This window comes from Mixophyes fleayi, chromosome 5 (genome assembly GCF_038048845.1).
Source record: "Mixophyes fleayi isolate aMixFle1 chromosome 5, aMixFle1.hap1, whole genome shotgun sequence".
NCBI classification, from domain to species: Eukaryota; Metazoa; Chordata; class Amphibia; order Anura; family Limnodynastidae; genus Mixophyes; species Mixophyes fleayi.
The window spans coordinates 252,249,942-252,269,296 of record NC_134406.1 but is presented as its reverse complement, the minus strand read 5'-3'; the positions used below and the strand labels follow the sequence as shown (position 1 = coordinate 252,269,296).

General features: G+C 39.3%; 1 protein-coding gene across 1 annotated transcript; it reads left to right on the top strand.

The window, feature by feature from the left end:
* Window positions 1-727: 727 nt before the first annotated feature.
* On the top strand, window positions 728-18,537 carry AZIN1 (antizyme inhibitor 1). Its single transcript, XM_075213913.1, has 12 exons — window positions 728-987; window positions 6,742-6,878; window positions 9,743-9,931; window positions 10,829-11,002; window positions 11,132-11,304; window positions 12,604-12,738; window positions 13,991-14,072; window positions 15,620-15,694; window positions 15,827-15,989; window positions 16,375-16,487; window positions 16,576-16,790; window positions 17,893-18,537. The coding sequence occupies exons 3-12, from the start codon at window positions 9,830-9,832 to the stop codon at window positions 17,990-17,992; spliced, it is 1,332 nt and encodes a 443-aa protein (XP_075070014.1). The 5' UTR covers window positions 728-987; window positions 6,742-6,878; window positions 9,743-9,829; the 3' UTR covers window positions 17,993-18,537.
* The last annotated feature ends 818 nt before the right edge of the window (window positions 18,538-19,355 follow it).

Below are 19,355 nucleotides of genomic sequence, written 5' to 3'. Positions count from 1 at the left end.
ATGTATGTGTATATATATATATATATATATATATATATAGATATATGTATGTATGTATATATATATATATATATATATATATATATATATATATATGTATGTATATATATATATATATAGATATGTATATATATATATATATATATATATATATATATGTATGTATATATATAGATATATATATATATATATATATATATATGTATGTATATATATATATATATATATATATATATATATATAGATATATATATATAGATATATGTATATATACACATACATATATATATATATATATATATATGTAGATATATATGTGTATAGATATATATATATATATATATATAGATAGATAGATATATATACACATACACAATAAATGTGCTAGTTTATTTCTTGATATGTTATCTTTTTCCTTTAAATGACAGGAAATTAGTTAAATATTATTTACAAATGTAGTTTTATTCTACAAAAAAATAACATTTTAAGTGTTTGTTTCCTCCAGAAGAGTCACTGGAAACAGTGAATAGACACTTTCCATCTGTCTCCAACACACCACAGACAAGACACCTTGCCCTCTCCAAAAATGGCGATCTCTGGCCTGGAGCACATGACGTCACTCGTAGCCGCAGCCAATCAGTGACATCTAACCCCGCCCCCCAGCCTATGACTACGCAGAGAGAGAGCACCGCCCCTCTCCTGACTCTATATAAGGACCCCATCCGCAGCCGGCCCTGGCTGGCTCAATCCTGTCTGACTTCTCCATTTACACGCAGGCAGGCACGGCGCTCATAGACCATCCAGGCTCCATTCTCCCCTCACTGACGGATTAACAGCGACGCTGAACCGATTCTCGCCCGCGCCGCCACTTGGGCTTATGGCAAAAATCGCCGCTTTGATTTCTACCTTGGGTTACCACACCACTCTTTAAAAATTCCGCCTAAAAAGAGAAGACGATTCCCCAAGTCCTTTGGGCCGTTATCTCACGTAAGTACCCGGGGGGACCGGTGCTGGGCTGAGCTCATAGAGGCTTCGTCTGAGGGACCGGCCGTGGCGGACGCAGCAGGCAGAGGGGGGAGGGGGCTTCTTTCGGACCGGGCAGTGCTGAGGGGGGAATTTATGCCCCGGTTTGTGCTGGGAAGAGCTCATTGTAGTGGCGCCCTCTGGTGGTGGCGCAGGTTTTAGCACCTGCCGGCCCGGGGTTGTACGAGGGTCCTGCGCGTAACCCGGGCCGCGCGAGCGCAAGAAAAATTCGTCCATGGGGGGGTCACGTGATGGGGAATGGGCGGGGCTTGGTTTGACAGTGCGGGAGATTCAAAAGTTACTCGTGTTTGGAACGTCTGTCATTGCTGCAGTGCAAATACCTGACTGTAGGCGGCAGTGTTGTGTGCTGAGGTGTGAGTGTGTTCTAAATGCCTCAGGTTGCTCTGCCAGAGGGGTCTGAATGCCTCAGGTTGCTCTGCCAGAGGGGTCTGAATGCCTCTGGTTGCAGCACATCGCTTTATTGGCTCAGTGTTTGGTTATATTGCTGGTTGGTGCATTGACATGTCCTCCAGATCATTCTCAGAACATACATCATTTTGTTTAGATTGTTCAATGCTCCATGGAATAAGGTGGAAAATCTGCACCTGCTGCATTCTTAGGGGCAGAGTGTCTCTGGAACAGTAGTAAAAGCATTCTGTTGCAATGTAACAATGTTACATCATGGATCCCCCCCCCCCCCACCCCAAGAGGTACAAGGAGAAATCCGCAATGTGTAGTATGGAGGAAACATTGTAGCACATTAAATGTGCCCCCCAGTACATGTAAAATAGGCTTCGACAACTTATAATACTACTTGTGGACCACAGGTGCTAACATGAGCTGCCATGTAGTGGCAAGAAGTTTCAGATCATTAGTTCAACGAGACTGATACTCTGTATTTTCTTGAATATTAGATTGTCTTACAAAATCAGTCTCTGGGTGGGTGAAGAGGATATTTTATATTACTGAAGATGCTTTATGAATCCATGGTTTTTGCAGAAAATATGTTGTGCTACTTTATCTCGGCAGAAAGGGGGTCGTATGTACCGACCTGTGAATGAGGATGCTTTTCCTTCACAGCTACAGGTTTATATGATTAGTGTTAATCTTGGGTTCAGTGGCACAATCATCAAATAGTACGTGTCATGGTGAGTTAGCGAAAGTGTTTACAAGGAATAAATGTGTGAAATCCGTGACTTAATTGCATTTAGCTCCCCCAATCTAATTTCAGTAATAAGTGGGTTGTCTATCACATACTTAAAAGTATTGCAGCTGCTATTTAACTTTGCTCACTTGGTAATATTGCTCTGGTTGGGATAAGTGCTTTATATCTTGAATTGTTTTATTGTAAAATGTCATATGAAATATGAAGGTGATTATATAATTTTCAGAGGCTTTCAGTGAAAGTTTCTGCCATCACCCATACTATGAAGCTGCCGTTTTACAAAGGTGTTGTGTTTTGAAGGCCCCCACCATAAGGGTTCACGTTTGTTTACATCTCCATCTTGGCCTAAATAGAGGGCATTGAGTCCTGTAAAACAAATGATCAATAATTCTTATTTTAAATAAATAATTGCAGATGAGTACAGGTTGTTATATTTTTGGTCCGTCAGTCCTTTGTATTAGTACGTTTCACATTATGCCTATTTATAAACCACGGACAAGCGTTACAGTGGATAGATACATAGTCACCCATTTGCAATCCGTAACTGCATCGTTTTCCTCCTGGAAGGCCGTCATGTTTTTATTTAGCTCATGTCTCCATAAGATCGTAGTTGCTATGGTGCTTTGGTCTGCTTAACAGTCTAGACAAGGACGGTAATTGGTTTACCAACTGGTGACATGCTTGAGGACCACGTTTCAGCTTTGAGCAAACTAAGGAGCTTATGATTACTGGAAACTCGCCATGAATTATTCTTTCTCTAGTGAATGTGGTGGGGACAGTTGGGTGTCATGAAATACCCTATTACAGTTTTAACTTTCGCTGTCTGTGACTATTAAACCCTTCATTAACTGAATGTGTCAGCACACGTCGCTTTGACGGTTTGTGATATTAAGACTGCTGCTCATTGTGTTTATTGGCCATGCACCTTTGGCAAAGAAAGAGTTATAGGAAGTTGAGAGGATGGGACAATCCACCCAAGTCATGCCCTGCTTTGGCGCCGGCTTTCCCCCCTTGCAGATCTTCTATTCTTGTCCTTTCGGGCTGCTGTGCATGTTGCCGGTGTTGGTGGCAACAGTGCAAATGGAGGGAATGCGGGGTGGGGTGAGGGATTTCTTTCCGGTCTCGACCAGCCCAATCTAGTTTTCACTTCTTCCTGTCATTAAATGAACAATGTGCTCTGCTCTTGTTGGGTTTCACTCTGTCTGAATGTCCGAAGAGACTGCACCATGAAGTTACAGCATGCAGCAATTTGACGTTTTGTGCAGCAATGGAATCTGCAGCCTTTTGTAAATGTCTGAGGTACTTGTTACTAGCATAGTACTTGTAGCAGTTTATATGGCTTTAGTCTGTGTTTATGCAGTTTTCTGTAGCTGTGGGCACTACAGACAGTTGAAAGCTTTTCAGCAAACTGCTATTTTGACCATTATGTAACTGGGCATATTGCAACATTTCTAAACATTTTGTCTTTTCCAACAGCATCCAAATATACATACTTGATGGAAAGGCGGTTGCTTTGCTTTCTGTAATTGACACTAATCTCTGCACATAAGGTCTCTTGCATTTAAATGCTGCAATGTTTTGATGGTTTCTGCTGTCAGATTTCTTGAGTTACTTAAGTGTGGGTTTTGTTTCTGAGCAATGTCTAGCACTGCTTTACTGACATATGAAGGGAGTTGTAGGATGGTAGATCCCTTTTTAGGCAGTCTCGCAACGTAACATCATGTAGTTTATTTCAGAGCAGTGTCCCTGCATAATGAGCACTGTCAATGAATGACATGTTCCTAAAAGCTGCTTATGTACCTGCTGTGCACACAGCTTCTTTCAAACTCGCCACTTTGTGGTCTTTTGCATCAGAAACTTTTTTTTTTGTTAGTTCATCGTCCAGACTTACTTTGAATACACTGCAGTTTTAAAAGCTGTAAAACATGCTTGAAAGAAACATTTGTTTAATTGTAAAGTTACTTTGGAGTAAGCAGTGTGTCGCTGATACAGTGCAATTAACATCACTTATGTCTAAAGTAACCATTTAATAGTGTCTAGATTTACATTGTGTGTCTGTGTAGGGTACAATGGAAATTGTGTTCATTTGTATTGTGATAGTTGACATTTTATAGCTAAGTTTTTACAAAGTATCATTTACCCTATTCAAAATCAAGATACTCTTTATCTTTGGTCTGCTTTTAATGTTTGATTTGCAGATTTGCTTTCTCCACATACAATGAATAAAATTGATAAGACTACTGAAATGTCTTTACTGGCCTGATCCTATCAGTGGCTTGTTTCTAGCAGGACATGTCTATTCCAGTTGACATCTGTTTCTTTCACAGGCTTATGCTAATTTTTTTTTTTACCTTTTCAGAAGCAAACATTCCCCAAAGCCTTGCATTTCTATAGATATAGGCAGAATATATTGGTTTCTTGAATCACTTGCTAGTTTAAGGGAAAATACGAATAATGACTTTAATTGTGCTCCTTTTAATAGTGCTTAGTTGAGTTATTTTTATTTTAGTCCCTTAAACACCAGTGAGCTTTCAGTTTGCAGTCTAGTTGAAAACATTTATTTTAGAGCTCTTAATCGGAAAATATCTGATTGGCCAGGTCTTGGTATTTCCAAGCTGCAACATAAACCAATAACTACAATATATTGAACTGAACTGTAATGCAAAGTGACAAATCTCAAATTAAAATGCAGTGTACAGTGCTTATTTATACAGCCACAGTTATAACAGCTTCCTCGCCACCAAACATTTTCCTGTGCATTCACATTTATTCCATGATGTCGCCCTCGCTATGGTTTGTCCAGCGTGTTATTATTTGCATATGTTGTCTCTTATACAATCTCAATCTATGACTAGATCTTGCCCGTGACCCTTTGAAGCCTGAACTATGGAATCAGTACTAAGATCAAAGAATTCTTTTTAATTGATTTCTCAGATATCAGTGACCAGCTAGCAAATATATATTATCTTGATTTAACATGGTTACTCTGCTGCCCTAGCACACTAGAACAGGGGTTACAACTTTTTACTTTTTTATCTCCCTGAGCTGAATGTATCTTGTAACCAATAACATCAGTTATTATTGAATTAAACTGTAAGTTATAAGTGATAGTCTGTGCCAATGTTAACTACATGGCTTTTTCCTCTATAAATATGATTTCAGCTACGCCCCCTCCCTTGCCAGTAATAGTGTTTTTCTGCAGTACTTAGCTGGCTGTTTTTGGAGGGTTAATTGACACAGCCAAGTAGTAATAACACATCTGTACCTAACTGAATCCTCAAAACCTCTCCTCCTGGTAGTTGTCAAGGGCTAGGGAGACACTGTTCTATATCAAATGGGTTGATCTGGAAAAGCATGCATTAAGTATAGAGAATTTAATGCTGTTAATGGAACAGGTGGTCTACTTTAAATGGCTTTTGTATTTATTGCAATGTACTCTGGTTATAGACTCTGGCACACACACAACAGTACAAGGTCAGTCACAGAAGCAGACCTTGTCTAAACACTGAATGTAAAATATAACTTGGCTACTGATAAGGTGCATGGACATGTTGCTGGCTGATAAAGCAGTTTTAGACTGAACTAGCTGCAGATCACCATATGGGCACAAGACCACTGCATATATATCTGAAGGGGATCTGATGACGGCATCTAATTTCGTGTGTTTGTCAGTCCACACTAATGCGGCTCTTGTCAGATCTGTAGTTTTGGGTTCTTGCATATTTGGCTATACACATCTATATAAATATATGGGCAAATACTATAAACACTGTCTCTTACCCCTCTGTCTGTCTATGTATTACCCAGTATTGTATTACTGTTTGTTCCCAATTGTAAAGTTCTATGGAATCTGCTGGCGCTATATAAATGCTGATGTCCGTCTGATAGCCGTGCCTGCCAGATGTCTGGGTGACCAGCTTAGAGGCAGACATCCTCAATTTTGATATGTTTTTGGTTCATTTCTCTATACAATTGTGTATATTTGTAACCTTTATCTAAGCCAGTATATATTTGGGCTTAGTAGACCTTTAGGTCGTCCCCCCTTACTATCCATTTAAAGGGTTTGTCATTGTTGCTGTGATAGTCCGTGAAGCTTTCCCGAGTTATCTAATTGAAATATTTCTGTGTTAACTGGGTTACTTGTCCATGCCATCTCCATACAGTTATTTTTATGTAGGCATTTCAATTAATTTAAGAAATTAATGCAAATGTACATTAAATAGTCACTTACCCAATAATAAATACTCCATAGTCAATCTGTAGAAAGTACTTCAAAATACTACACCGGTTTGTTCCAGAATAGTTACCCTCTGAATGCAGACACACGTCTCATGTCACCTAGGTGTTTGTATGAATGGCTATTGGTAATAGCTGTGTAGGCCACCAAGTGAAACCATTCTGGCTGCAGATTCCAAAATTACACTACATTTATACAGTTAATATATAGCAAATGGCATCGTCTACCGGAAAGACCTAATTTGTTGTAACTTTTCATTGCATGGATTTATTCACAAATCTTTACATTCCGCTGACTTGTATATCTTTCTTTGCAGGGCGGATTTTCTTTCAAAGCGTACAACTATCCAGCAGGACTAGGAAAGGCGCTCTATAGGGAGCAGTTCGACTTCAACGCGGAGCCGCCTTGGCAGCCTAGCTGATGATAGGAGGTTCCATCTCCTAACTTGTCCATGTAAGTGTCTGTTGTGGCCTGTGGTTATTTTCTAATGGGTGTTGTAGAGTGAAAGAGACACAATGTGGACATGTTCCAGTTAAGACGTACAATCACAGTTACATGTGTGATTGCAAGTACATTATCCTCATTGAGCTATAAATACTCCTCATGCTGTTCTCAGGGTGAATTGAAGTTAGGTGGTATCTGCAGGGCACTGTAGTATTATAGCTCATCTGTCTCTCCGGGTTCTCCCGGGAATTGCATACGGAAGCTTGGGGGGACAGTTCGTACTAGTGTTATTTACAGTACTGCTATAAGATGAGATTTCCTCCTCATGGCATCCTGTAACAATGTGATCCTGGCATTTACAAACTACTTCAAGCTGCATTTTAAAAATACAATAGGAAAATTGCTTGTTTTGGTCCCTTCCCACTAGCTGGCCATTCTTGATTAGCACTTGTACCACGTGTAGTATTAAAGAATAAGATTTTTGTTGCTTTTGAGGACTAACCCATAAAGTTCACAATGAGTGCAAAATACCACAATTTAAGAAACCAGTTGCTTTGAATTGAGCCCAGGATGCTATATATCTTTAGCTATATTAGTCCCTGTTACCATTGTGATTGAAGTAGAATGACAAAGATCAACAGTGTTCTCCACAGAAAATGTTGCCAGCCGGGTTGCATTAAGAAGTAGCAAGGTAGATGCAGTGTAATACTTTGCTGTAATATTGCAAAATGTGGTGGTTGTTGCCCACACCTGCCAGGACTGGTCAGACTGGTGGTCAGTGGTCTAACACACACTGCTGGCTGTAGTGCTCACATAGTGCCTGGAGAAACAATGGTTTATTCTATTACAATAGGCTCCAAGAGCTGTGTATAACATATGACAAGCGCTGGGTCCACCTATATTAATAATAATTTCAATTAGTCCTTCTACGTAAGGTATAATTCATTTATTCAGCTGGTTCATAATAAAAAGATGATTATAAGATACAATACATGCAATGACCATAGATATATCTATGGTCATTGTATGTTATAATAATTTTTTTATTGTGAACCAGCTGAATAAATGAATTATACCTTATGTAGAAGGACTAATTGAAATTATTATTAATATAGGTGCACCCAGCACTTGTCATGTTATACTTTTTTGGTTTTTATATGGTTTGGTGAACCGAGGTACAAGCTGCAGGGTCACCTATTTAATATTAAATAATACATATTTTCTTAGTGGTTGAAAATAGACAATATTGACTGTTAGCGCCGGGGTGATGCTTTTAGGGGATCATACACTCTCCAAGAGCTGGGTGCTAAGCAAAAACAGCCGGGTGGAGCACCTGGAAAATAGGTGGTGGGGAGAACACTGCTCAAATTTTAAGTCAAGCTTGGAGAGTTGTGTAGTAACGAGCCTACTGGACCCTCCACTGTACGTATATGGTGAGCAGTTAGTGGGTCTTTTGTCCCTTTGAAAATCATACAGTGCTCAGATATGACAACCTCTTACAGCATAGTGAGTCCCAGCGCATGGGCCAAGAACTGCCTGTATCATGGCTGCACAGCGGCCAATAGAAGTAATGGCTACATCTGGTCAGGATCACTGTAGGAAAAGTGAAATAACTTTTGACGGTGATGGGCTTCTGTTTTTGCAAGAGCACCTATAGAGATCTACAGAGAATTCTTCTAAGCATGAAAATATATCCACTCTAATACTCAAGGAACAACTAGTCTTCCAATCTAGTTTGACACATACTTCATAGGAAATGGTTCAATGTGCGTTGAAGCATTGTCTAAGTGGTTTCCAAATATATGTGCTTTATATTGCAAGTCTATTTACATTTGCTCTATAAATAGGTCTTGGGTTTGTGCAGTAGGTCCTTTCTTGAGCATGTACGGTGTGTGTTTTTAAACAGTCATTGTTCTTAAATAGACTAGCCACAATACAGACAGACTGATTGTCCTAATTGCCGATGTGTCCTGCATGCTCTACTGTGCCACTGGGAATAAGGAAAGCTGTGGCATGTTTAAAATAGAACACCCTGGGTGTGCCTCTTGACCATTGTGTTGGGGCGACGTGCAGACTTACTGGTTTTTGGACTCGATAGCATCAAGTAAATAAAAATGTTCTTTTGTGTACATGTCTCCAAAGCTAGCAATTATAGTGATGTAAGAAATGACTTGTAGAAATCCTGGCAGGTTGATGGGACACCATTAAAGACGGCTGCCGAAATATATCTTGAATGGTACGGAGTAACTTTATGTGCCAAAACTTCTATATACCAGGCAGTCGAGTAGTACTGAACTGAATAACCTAGTTCTACAAATAATTACTGGACCTGAAATCGTATAGGGAATCCTAATCTGTGGAGACACTTGGGAGAGTATAGGACAGCAGCACCCACAGTAATTACTATAGCTGGCCAATATCAATTTGGATAACGCAAGGAAAATACAACTTTAAACATGGATATTTTCTGGTGATAAAGTAATTGTGAATGCGAGTCTGTGTGTTCTAGTAAATTTGCTCTTCCAAAGTGTTTTTATTATCTTTTTATTACGAATTTGCTTCTTTGTTTTATTGTTCAAATGAAACACATGATCCCAGCCCACATTCTATGTATGTTATAGTTTGGAGATTCCTACTATAAAGATGGACTTTCATGCATGTCTAAATACAGCATATATGGATTATTTTGAAGCCCATTTGTTGGCTGCTAAAAACATTTAGTTAAACATAATGATATGAGCATTGAAAGGTAGAAGCCTACAATGTCGCTGAGCAAAAGACTGTTCATGAATGACTTGTGATTAGGTAACTTAATAAGTACACAGGGTCCATAACGCAAGTCCTAATCGTTGCTGCTTTTTTTTTTTGTCTAGTTTGTTGCATATATTTAGGATCCAAAAAGACCCCCTTATTTGACGTTTCTTGGTTTATGATTGTCGGCTTTGCGGAATACGGCTGAGATGAAAGGATTTAACGAAGATGCAAATTACTCCATTGGCTTACTGGATGATACAGCAACTCCTAGAGATGTCATTAATAATTACATCTATGAGCATACCCTGGTGAGTCTTACCTTATCGTCCATTGCTCCTCCAATTATAATGGCAAAATTAACTGATCACCATATAGACTAAAGGATCCAACAACCTATATATGAATTGTGTTTGACCACTCAGTAATGTTTGTATGAGTTTTACCTGTTAAACAATTTCAACGTGACTTACAGAATACTTTGCCAAGAAGTTGCTTCACAGGGATTCCCACCATCAGGCAACATTGTGTTCTAGACAGATGTTTCTTTGTTGACCTTTGATGCAACAGCTTGTTGTGTGGGTGCAGTAGTATACAATGCTCAGAGCTGACAATCTTTTGTATCAAAGGGCACCAAAAGTAATCTACCTGGGTGATTAAAGTAGCTGAAGTTGGAGTTCCCCTTTATTTGATACACCAACACAGCAATGTAATTGTCTCAAATACTGGGCAGATAAAATTATCACACTTGAGCGATTACTTTTCTGAATGGAGTTTTTTTTGTGTGGCACAGAATGACTTCTATCTGATGGTCTTGCAACACCCTTTATTTGTCAGTGGTGCACAAAAATGTTGACATAGTTTTGCTTTTGTAGGTTGTGTTGTAAATATTTATCTCGGAGTAACTTACGAAAAAAACTATAGTTCGATGATGGGTTCCCAATGAAATTTCCTCTTTATGAGGAATCTATAAATATATATTACAATATTCTTCTTGTATAGAAGAACCCAAACACTTAGGCATTCTGTGCTGTTAAACTCAATGCTGTATCTACATGAATGGATCTTATTTGGAAGGTGATTTCCTGCATGTTTTCAGACAAGCTAATTAGACTATGGATAGGTTTTTGTGAGCCTAATCTGATCCCTGCTGTTCTACAGTGTTAAAATGTATTCAATGATTTCATATTATTTACTTTCCTTAACAGACAGGAAAAAATGCTTTTTTTGTGGCTGACCTTGGGAAAATTGTCAAGAAGCACATTCAATGGCAAAATACCATGGGGCACATAAAGCCTTTCTACACCGTGAAGTGTAACTCCTCTCCGGCTGTGCTAGAGATATTATCCTCTCTCGGTGTCGGATTTGTATGTGCCAATAAAGTGAGTAAATCCCGATTCTCTGATAAATGCTTTTTGGATGTGTATTGGAACTAGCTTTTCAGTGCTTTACCGAGCAGTAAATGACAAGTTTTCATATTGTATGACTAAGAATGGTGTTGTCCTTTGCAGAATGAAATGACGATGGTCTATGACTTGGGCATCTCTATGGAAAATGTTATATACACCAACCCATGTAAGCAAGTTGCTCAGATCAAACATGCGGCCAAACTTGGAGTAAACATTATGACTTGTGACAATGAAACTGAATTGAAGAAAATATCACGAAACCATCCTAATGCCAAGTAAGTGTGCAGATTGCTCAAATGTCTTGTCAGTATGTGAGAAACTGATTTTCCTAATTTGACTTGTGTGTAATTGGATACAAATAATTTCTTGTAGTTATGATTGTCTGATGAATTGGTAGCCGGCATGTGGTTGTGGGCCGTGTATAGACTTTGATGTCAATCACTAAATGTATGTAGATCGCAGCTGTTGTCTTTCTGCTATTCATGCTCCATAGATTTGTTAGTGGAATAATTTGGCAGAGTTGGGAAATACATTACGTACTAAGTGACCTACTGTCTCTGGTTACACCTGCTTCCTCTGATCCTAAATGCTGGTGCAAAACTTTGCTTCATGAAGTACAGCATCAGGAAGTTTCTGTTAATCATTTTAAATGGTGTCTGCAGCGTATCTCCTGAGGTATCGTCATCCTAACACAGCTATTGTAGGAGACGACTGGTCCTAAAAAGCTGAATAACAGACCTGAACTATTCTGTACTTAAGGCTTTTTCCACCCCTCCAGCAGGTAGTCATGTGGGGGTCTCGTACTGAGCAGGTGGTGTGAGTGACAGACTTGCAGACTTTGTGTAGTTTAGTGATTAGCTTTGCTGTCTAGTAGCCCTTGGAATAATAGCCTTGGTTGCGATCTGTTCGTTTTGTTTGCATTGGGTTTCCTCACATGGATCCAAGGCATACTGGTAGGCTGATGAAAACTGATCCTGGTGTTTGTGTGCCTTTGGTAGGGAAATTAGACTGTAAGCTCCACTGGAGCAGGGACTGAGGTGCCTAAATAAAGTTATATCACTGTACAACTTGGTTGGGTCATATTGGTGTTCTATAAAGGATATCCCCATTGACCTTATTAGAACACTCTCGATTATCAGTAATGGAGTGGGGAGAGATCCTATAAACTTTGAAAGCTGCATAGAAATGTTAAATCTAAGTTGTTTAGTCCATGCTTTTCCTGAACATTGTACTTTAAAACCCTTAAGCATGGATGGAATATATTTTTAGAATTCAGGACAGAAGTAAATAATTGGGACTGACTTCTACTGATAAATGCCATTTTCCTTACAGCACCCACCCATGGTTACGTACTTAATAAATATGGCTTGCTGTAATTCCATCTGTCCCACTTGCAGCTTCCAGTCTTGGGCCCTAATTGCTAGTTTTCTTTCTATACAGGAATGTTTCTCACTAAGTTCTTGACTCTTCCAAGGATGGCGCTCAAGCTCTGGCACCCTAAGCAACATACTTCTGCAAAACATCATGTGCTGATGTAAACCAACTGTGCCCCAATCATCTTCCCCTTCTCTTAGGCTCTTACTGCATATTGCCACAGAAGGCATCAGTGGAGATGGAGAGATGAACATGGTGTTTGGCAGCACGCTGAAGAACTGCAGGCACCTCCTGGAATTTGCTAAGGAGTGCAATGTTGAAGTAATTGGATTAAAGTAAGTTATCTCTTTAGCTACATCCATGAATTTACAATTGCTGATGCAATTCGAACTTGTGTTCCTTAAATTAAACTTTGCTTTCCTAATGCACATTAAAAGGTTAAATATATTCCTGCAACCAAATGACTTGGTCTCAAAGGGACTGGTTCACTTGTACATTTTTTGTTTGATTGCTTGGTAGTTACAAGTGCAAATTGTTTAGACAGTGCAATCGGCTCCTCCGGAAATAAGCCAGATTGTCCTGCTAATCCCAGCCACTCTGTAGTTAAACTGTGGATGTGTGGCACGGCTAGAAGATACATTCTTTCTGTTTATATAAAGCAACCTCGTGTTTTTCTTTCTAGCCTTTGGAATTTTAAGAAAAGCACTGTGACTTGCAGCCAGTTTGCATGCAGGTCCTTTTTGTATCTGTCTGGGGATTCCCCGGCAGAGGTTTGTTAGAAGGTATATTTTCTCATGTAGCATGGTTCTGCCGCCCATGTACTACAAGAGAAAAGAAATTAATGGTGAGTACAGAAACATATTCTTAATGTTCTACGTTGCCGTTTGGCTCAGTATAAAACATTGATAAGGGCTTTGGATGTTTGGGGGAATATGCCAAGTAAATATCTTGCCTAGTCTTTCTGAACATTCTGTACAGCGTTAGGAAGTAGATGTTGTACTTTTTCAGAGTTAAGTGTTTTATTGACTGTTTAGTATGACCTTTTTCCTTAGAGGTTTTTGAACATGCAATATTTCTTTGCAGCTTAAATAAAAGGGCATCAACCCTATGACTTAAATGGTAATTCTACTATAACGATACTGAATTAAAACTATTATGCTGCTTTCTTTGGTTTACAGGGGTAAATCCTGACACTTGACATAGAAATTCTGCCTGAAATTACCTGTTGGACACTTAAACACTGTCTTGGAAACTAGGCTACGCTGATGATTTCCATGGTGATTATTACCCGATCTGTCTGGTGTTTGATTTCAGCCAGAAGTCCTGTTCAAGTAACAAGTTATTCCAGTCGCTTGTATATAATAAGTTATAATTTTGTTTTACTGGAGATGCCCTTTATTTGGCTTCACGTGCCTGCTGGTCTGTATCTAATGTCAGAATATTTGGTGTTTTCTATGATATCACTAGGGCTAAGTGGTATTCTTGATAGATGAAAGTCTGTCTGCATAAGTTGAAGTCTGCCAAACAATGGAGTTTAATAACTTGCTGAATTTGACTTTAACAATGGAAGATGTGCTTTGTCTACAGGTTCCATGTGTCATGCTCCTCCAGAGACCCACAAGCATATACTCATGCTTTATCTGATGCCCGCTGTGTGTACGATATGGCAGTAAGTGTCATTGGTGTCCTTCATACTATAGTGAAAGCCTTTAGACAAACAATTTCCTACTGACATTTGTAAATCACTGGCTTGCACAATGCTTACACTGATTAAAAGTTAATTGGCATAGTTAATGACTACACATACTTATACCAGTCAAGCTGGCTTATTGAGCTTTTTGCCTAATTTCTATTTCTTGCACCTTTACAAATTTGCCTATTAGTGGGATACATCTTCCAATCCTTCCCCATTCTGCCTTAGCTCTGATCGTTCTGATATCCCCTGTTCTCCCCAGCACACATACAGGTCCCTAGAGAAACACTCCTATAAAATACCATGCATTGGCAGATGTTTAGCAATGTGTGTCCTTCCTATTAACATCAAACAATACTGCAGTATGGAATATGAAAATGAGCAGCGCTACACAAGCTTTTTGTAATAGACCCCAGCATACATACTTGGTTGTCAATGGTTTTCCTGCAGATTGTCCCTCTGCCACATTGATGTTCCAACATTGCCTGTGTAATATACGGTGGTTCTCCTGTGTGACATTAGTTGCACTTGTCACAAGTAATAGTTTGATACTGGCAGTACATTTTATTGTGATGAGGCTTCCAGGTGATCAGCTGCCAAGTAGACCAGAGAAGTCAGAGATTTTACTTCTCTGCATGTGTTTTTTGCTGAAGTGGCAATAATCACACCGTAGGTTACGGTTTTATAGTAGGTGGTAAGGTTTGCATTTTTGTTTTTAGAAAGGGATTTTTCATACACTCTCTTCCCAAAAGTGTTGAACCTATCCTGCCCAATCTTAGTCACTTAGCTGTTTTTGTAGATAATGTCTTTGTTCTGTACAACATAACTCTACCCTGAAAGTTTCCATCTTTTCTGCTTGTTGTGCAAGAGTCATTGTTAACCAGTAGGTGCAGGGCAAATTGGAATCGCTGCCCCTCTTCCATGTATACTACCAGGTGAATATCATGATCTGTCTGACGGAATCCTACAGTATATAAGAGCTGCACACTAAATGCTCAATGTTTAGTGTGTGGCCATTATATCCATATCCTGTAGCCTAACAGTTGTGTTCATCACAGCTGCTCTTCCAGTAGAACACGTGGAAGGACGGGCGATCAAAGCAGTGTGCGCTTGGACCCACCTCTCGCCCCCTGATACTATGGGGTAGCAATGTCTCACCAAGGCAAATGGTGCTGCTCAGTAGTGATGAGTCACTTGGTGAAGGATTCCCAAACTGTTTTAGGGGAAAGACAGGGCTGACTTTTAAATCTACTTTTGTATATTAGGCATGGTGCTCTAACCTCCAGAAAACACAAGTCCTGAACATCTGGCATTATAGTGCATAATAGACATGTACTTAAAATTAGCAAAATTAGACCAGAATACAATTCTTATTATTGTAATAAAGTTATCACAGAACAAAAACCAGGTCACGATTGGTAGTGTAACACTAACATTCATTGTTCAGTGTCTGAAGATTCACTTGTAGGGGAAAGGTTTTTTTTTTAAAAAAAACAACTTTAAATTGTCCTTTTTTATTCTAGGAAGAACTTGGCTTTAAGATGAATATACTGGACATTGGTGGGGGGTTTTCAGGGAATGAATTTCAGCTGGAAGAGGTATGTTTGCCATAGAGGACACTAGCTGTAACTCAGCAGTTTGTCAGTGTGCATGCACAATATCCTACGCATGGTGCCTGGGAGGGTGTAGTCTGCTATGAGCTAAATGCCTGGAATCTTCTTGTCTTGTAGCTTTATCATGCTGTCAGCCCTCTGCTGGATGCATACTTTCCTGAGGAATATGGAATTAGAATCATTGCAGAGCCTGGGAGCTATTATGTTTCGTCTGCATTTACCCTAGCAGTTAACATCATTGCAAAGAAAATTGTTGAGCATGGTCAACATCTTCTTGGAGGTAATTTTTATTTTTCCTCTAGACCCCTAACCCCTTATAACTATAATATAGTCATAGTCTGAACACTTAATGTTTAGATAGCAGTAATGTGTCTCAGCTGGTGCTCTTGGGATATTTGAGTTCGAACTCCTGGTTGTTGAAGGTGCCTGTGTTGGAAAAGGTCTCTGACATTGGTTTCTTAGATTCAGCCCTTTTAGGTTTGCAGCTTATTTGGTGTCTTAGAAGCCACGTTGAACCCATGTTGATGATTTTAGTACATGTCTGGCTTCGTGTACTGGATTCACTAATGCAGCCCCAAATAATTGTAGCTCTTCTATATTCCATTACCTTGTATACATATAGTACTCTTGTGTATTCTTTCTTGACTTTCATTTTTACATTTCAGGCAAGCAGACCAGTAACAATCCAGATTTTATTTATTGCTTGAACGATGGAGTTTACGGTTCTTTTGCAAGTAAACTGTCAGAGAGCTTAGACACTGCCCCAACAGTGCACAAGGTGAGCAGACTCCCTGCAGTCTCCATTCTTTTTACAGACTTATGAAAATGGTCGCGTAGAATCCTATAGTTTATTGCTTTCGTTTTAGAAGTACACGGAAGATGAGCCGCTTTTTGCCAGCAGCCTCTTGGGTCCATCATATGATGAGCTTGATATCATTGTGGACCACTGTCTTCTGCCAGAACTGAATGTCGGAGACTGGATTGTGTTCGAGAACATGGGGTCCGGTACTATGAATGAACAATCTGCATTTGCAGATTTTGAAAGACCGTCCCTGTACAACTTCATGTCATTCAGTGACTGGTAAGCTTGTTCTATCTACAATGGTCACATTCATGCACTTGGTGAAATTGGCATATATATTTTTTGTTTACAAAACAGTGGTTCATACCGGTAGCAATGACAACGTTAGAGGTAGATGGTTGTTCTCACACTGTTTCAGGGAATTAGGCTGTAAATTTAAAGCAAGGACCTTAGGTTGTATTTTCTAAAATACAATCTGTGCTTTGCCGCTAAGACTGCAGCAGCTTAGTGTAGTCATAAGTATCTGAGAAGTTGATGTAACAAATTCTGCATTGGGTGACAGAATAAGGGAGCGTGACTGTGTGGGGGGAGGGTGGTAGTGTAAACTGGGGAATAGGGGCTTTATCAAGAGAAATAAGGAGGGATTAGGAGAGGTGAATTGGATATACATTCAATGAACTGGTGGTAAAAATATCAAATGTATAGTTAAAAATGCTGAGTCTTTCAATCAAAATAGGTCAACTAGAACTGATAGAGATGAATATTTTCCCTAGACACAAGTCATTTGGAAATAGGATGATTACAGTGAGAATAATAGATTTGGGTGGATGAGTCATGTCTGGACAGAGAATATTTAGGGATAGGAAAGTAAAGGGGGGATTTGTGTGTTAAAATCTTTCAGATCTGCTCAGCGAAAGAATTTCTGAAGATCATGGGTGTATGTGTATGTGTGTGTGTGTGTATATATATATATATATATCTCCATCCATCCGCTCAGAGACTTTTAGACTGGGGAAGTGTGTTCTTACATAGAAGCAGAGACAAATGGCACATTCTTGAAATAGTTTACATACTTTTGGAAGTACATCCCACATGGCAGCTATGTTTCAAGGAACAAAAAGACAACCAGTGTGTGGAGGTGATGAGAGCATTTACATTAAAAGGGACTAGAAACACAGATAATGTAACAAGGGTAAAGGTTATCAAACTTGAAGTAGCAAATTGTAGAATATGACAAATCTAATCCCAAAATGTTTTTTAAAGCACAAAAATAAGTTATAGGAGCCACTTAAGCAACTGAATATCTGTTTCACATATCGGGCGGTTCTGTCCTCAGATTAGGGCTTTTATCTGTAGGACACTAACAGTTGTCTAATCCTAGGTATGAAATCCAAGATGCTGGGATTACATCAGAGACCTTGATGAGGAGCCTCTGCGTGCCTTGTTTTCAGTTTGGCGAAACCTTCTCCACAGCAGCTTAATGACGTAACTACTCGGATGAAACCTACAGGTACAAGTGTTCCGCTTGCCTGGTCTACATTCCGGACTGGAAGAAACGGATCTCGACATAAACCTCATTTCAAAACTTGAAGTTCAGTAACATGAAAACGGGACCAGGCAGAAGCAGCGTAAAGTAATACACTGGGGTGACAATTAGATATGCCTACATTTACATGTGCCAGCTTTCTCCATCCCCTGCACAGATTAAATAAAATATGCAACAAAATGGATGACTTAGTTGAGATGGAAGCCATGACCTGGGTTCCTTGTAAGTTTACATAAGTACATGGTTTTTATACTAAGGATTCCTGTTAGTCTTGTACATTTGTCTCCACCAGTATAACATGTCTTTGAAAGACCAGTGTGAGTTAGATATGTCTAGTGTGTGTAGAATGTGTAAATTTGTGCTTTGACAAGTAGTTTAATAAATGTAAATTGCATCGTATTTTTATTTACTTTTTGTTAATTTTTTTTTTGTTTTCAAACTGACTTTAACATATGATCGCAATAAACTTTTGTGTAGAAATCATGGCTTTATTTTTATAGCTAACTTATAAAGGGGGCCTTGATTAAAAATGACATGAAGGTGTACGGTGCTCTAATGAAACGGATCATAAGATGGCGAACATGCTCAACATTCTAAGTATCACAGCGTATTAAGTAGTATTACTTTGTGTCACACTAAGCTGTGGATGTGTGTTCTTGTATTGTTCATGTGTTCTATCTGATTTCTATTGACCAATCAGGATAAATACAGGAATAACACAGGGACGTTCTACAGATAAAACAGGGAATAAAATGTAGTTATTTTGCTCCACTTTAAAAGAAAAAAATGGCAGTCTGATGTCCACTATTTTTGGGGGGTGGTCCCTCCCTGTCAGTCAACCACTTTTCCAAGCTGTGGATGTAATTTGTTGCTAGGGGAAATAAAGGGGTCTGGCCAATGAGGGACTCAGCTTTTCTGGCTCCCACCCAACTGAGAGGGGGGAGGGGGAATCTAACTAGCAAGACCAACATAACACTGCAATTCTCCTAACATTGTAGTGTGAGAAATTACAATCTTTCCACAACTATCTGAGCAGCAGCGGTAACTTCCTTGGCAACCCCCATCTTTACCATATTTTCCCATAGTGCCCAGTGCGTCTTGGTTATTCAGGAATCAATCTGAAGACATTTGAAGGTGAGCTTTGGGTATAAGAAGCCAACTGATTGACATGCTTTGTCCTATTGCAAACCTTCCACATCCTGGTTCTTTTTCTGATGGCTAATAGGGGACTGTAGCGGCATGGAATAAAAGTATGTACCATAAGGGGTTTTCTAAATGCTCCTGGTACTGCTTGGTGT

Coding starts and splice junctions, on each gene's coding strand:
- AZIN1 (XM_075213913.1), top strand. CDS start 9,830: ATGAAAGGATTTAACGAAGATGCAAATTACTCCATTGGCTTACTGGAT. Junction 12,739..13,990: donor GTTGAAGTAATTGGATTAAA/GTAAGTTATCTC, acceptor CTTTGTCTACAG/GTTCCATGTGTCATGCTCCT. Junction 16,488..16,575: donor CTGCCCCAACAGTGCACAAG/GTGAGCAGACTC, acceptor CTTTCGTTTTAG/AAGTACACGGAAGATGAGCC.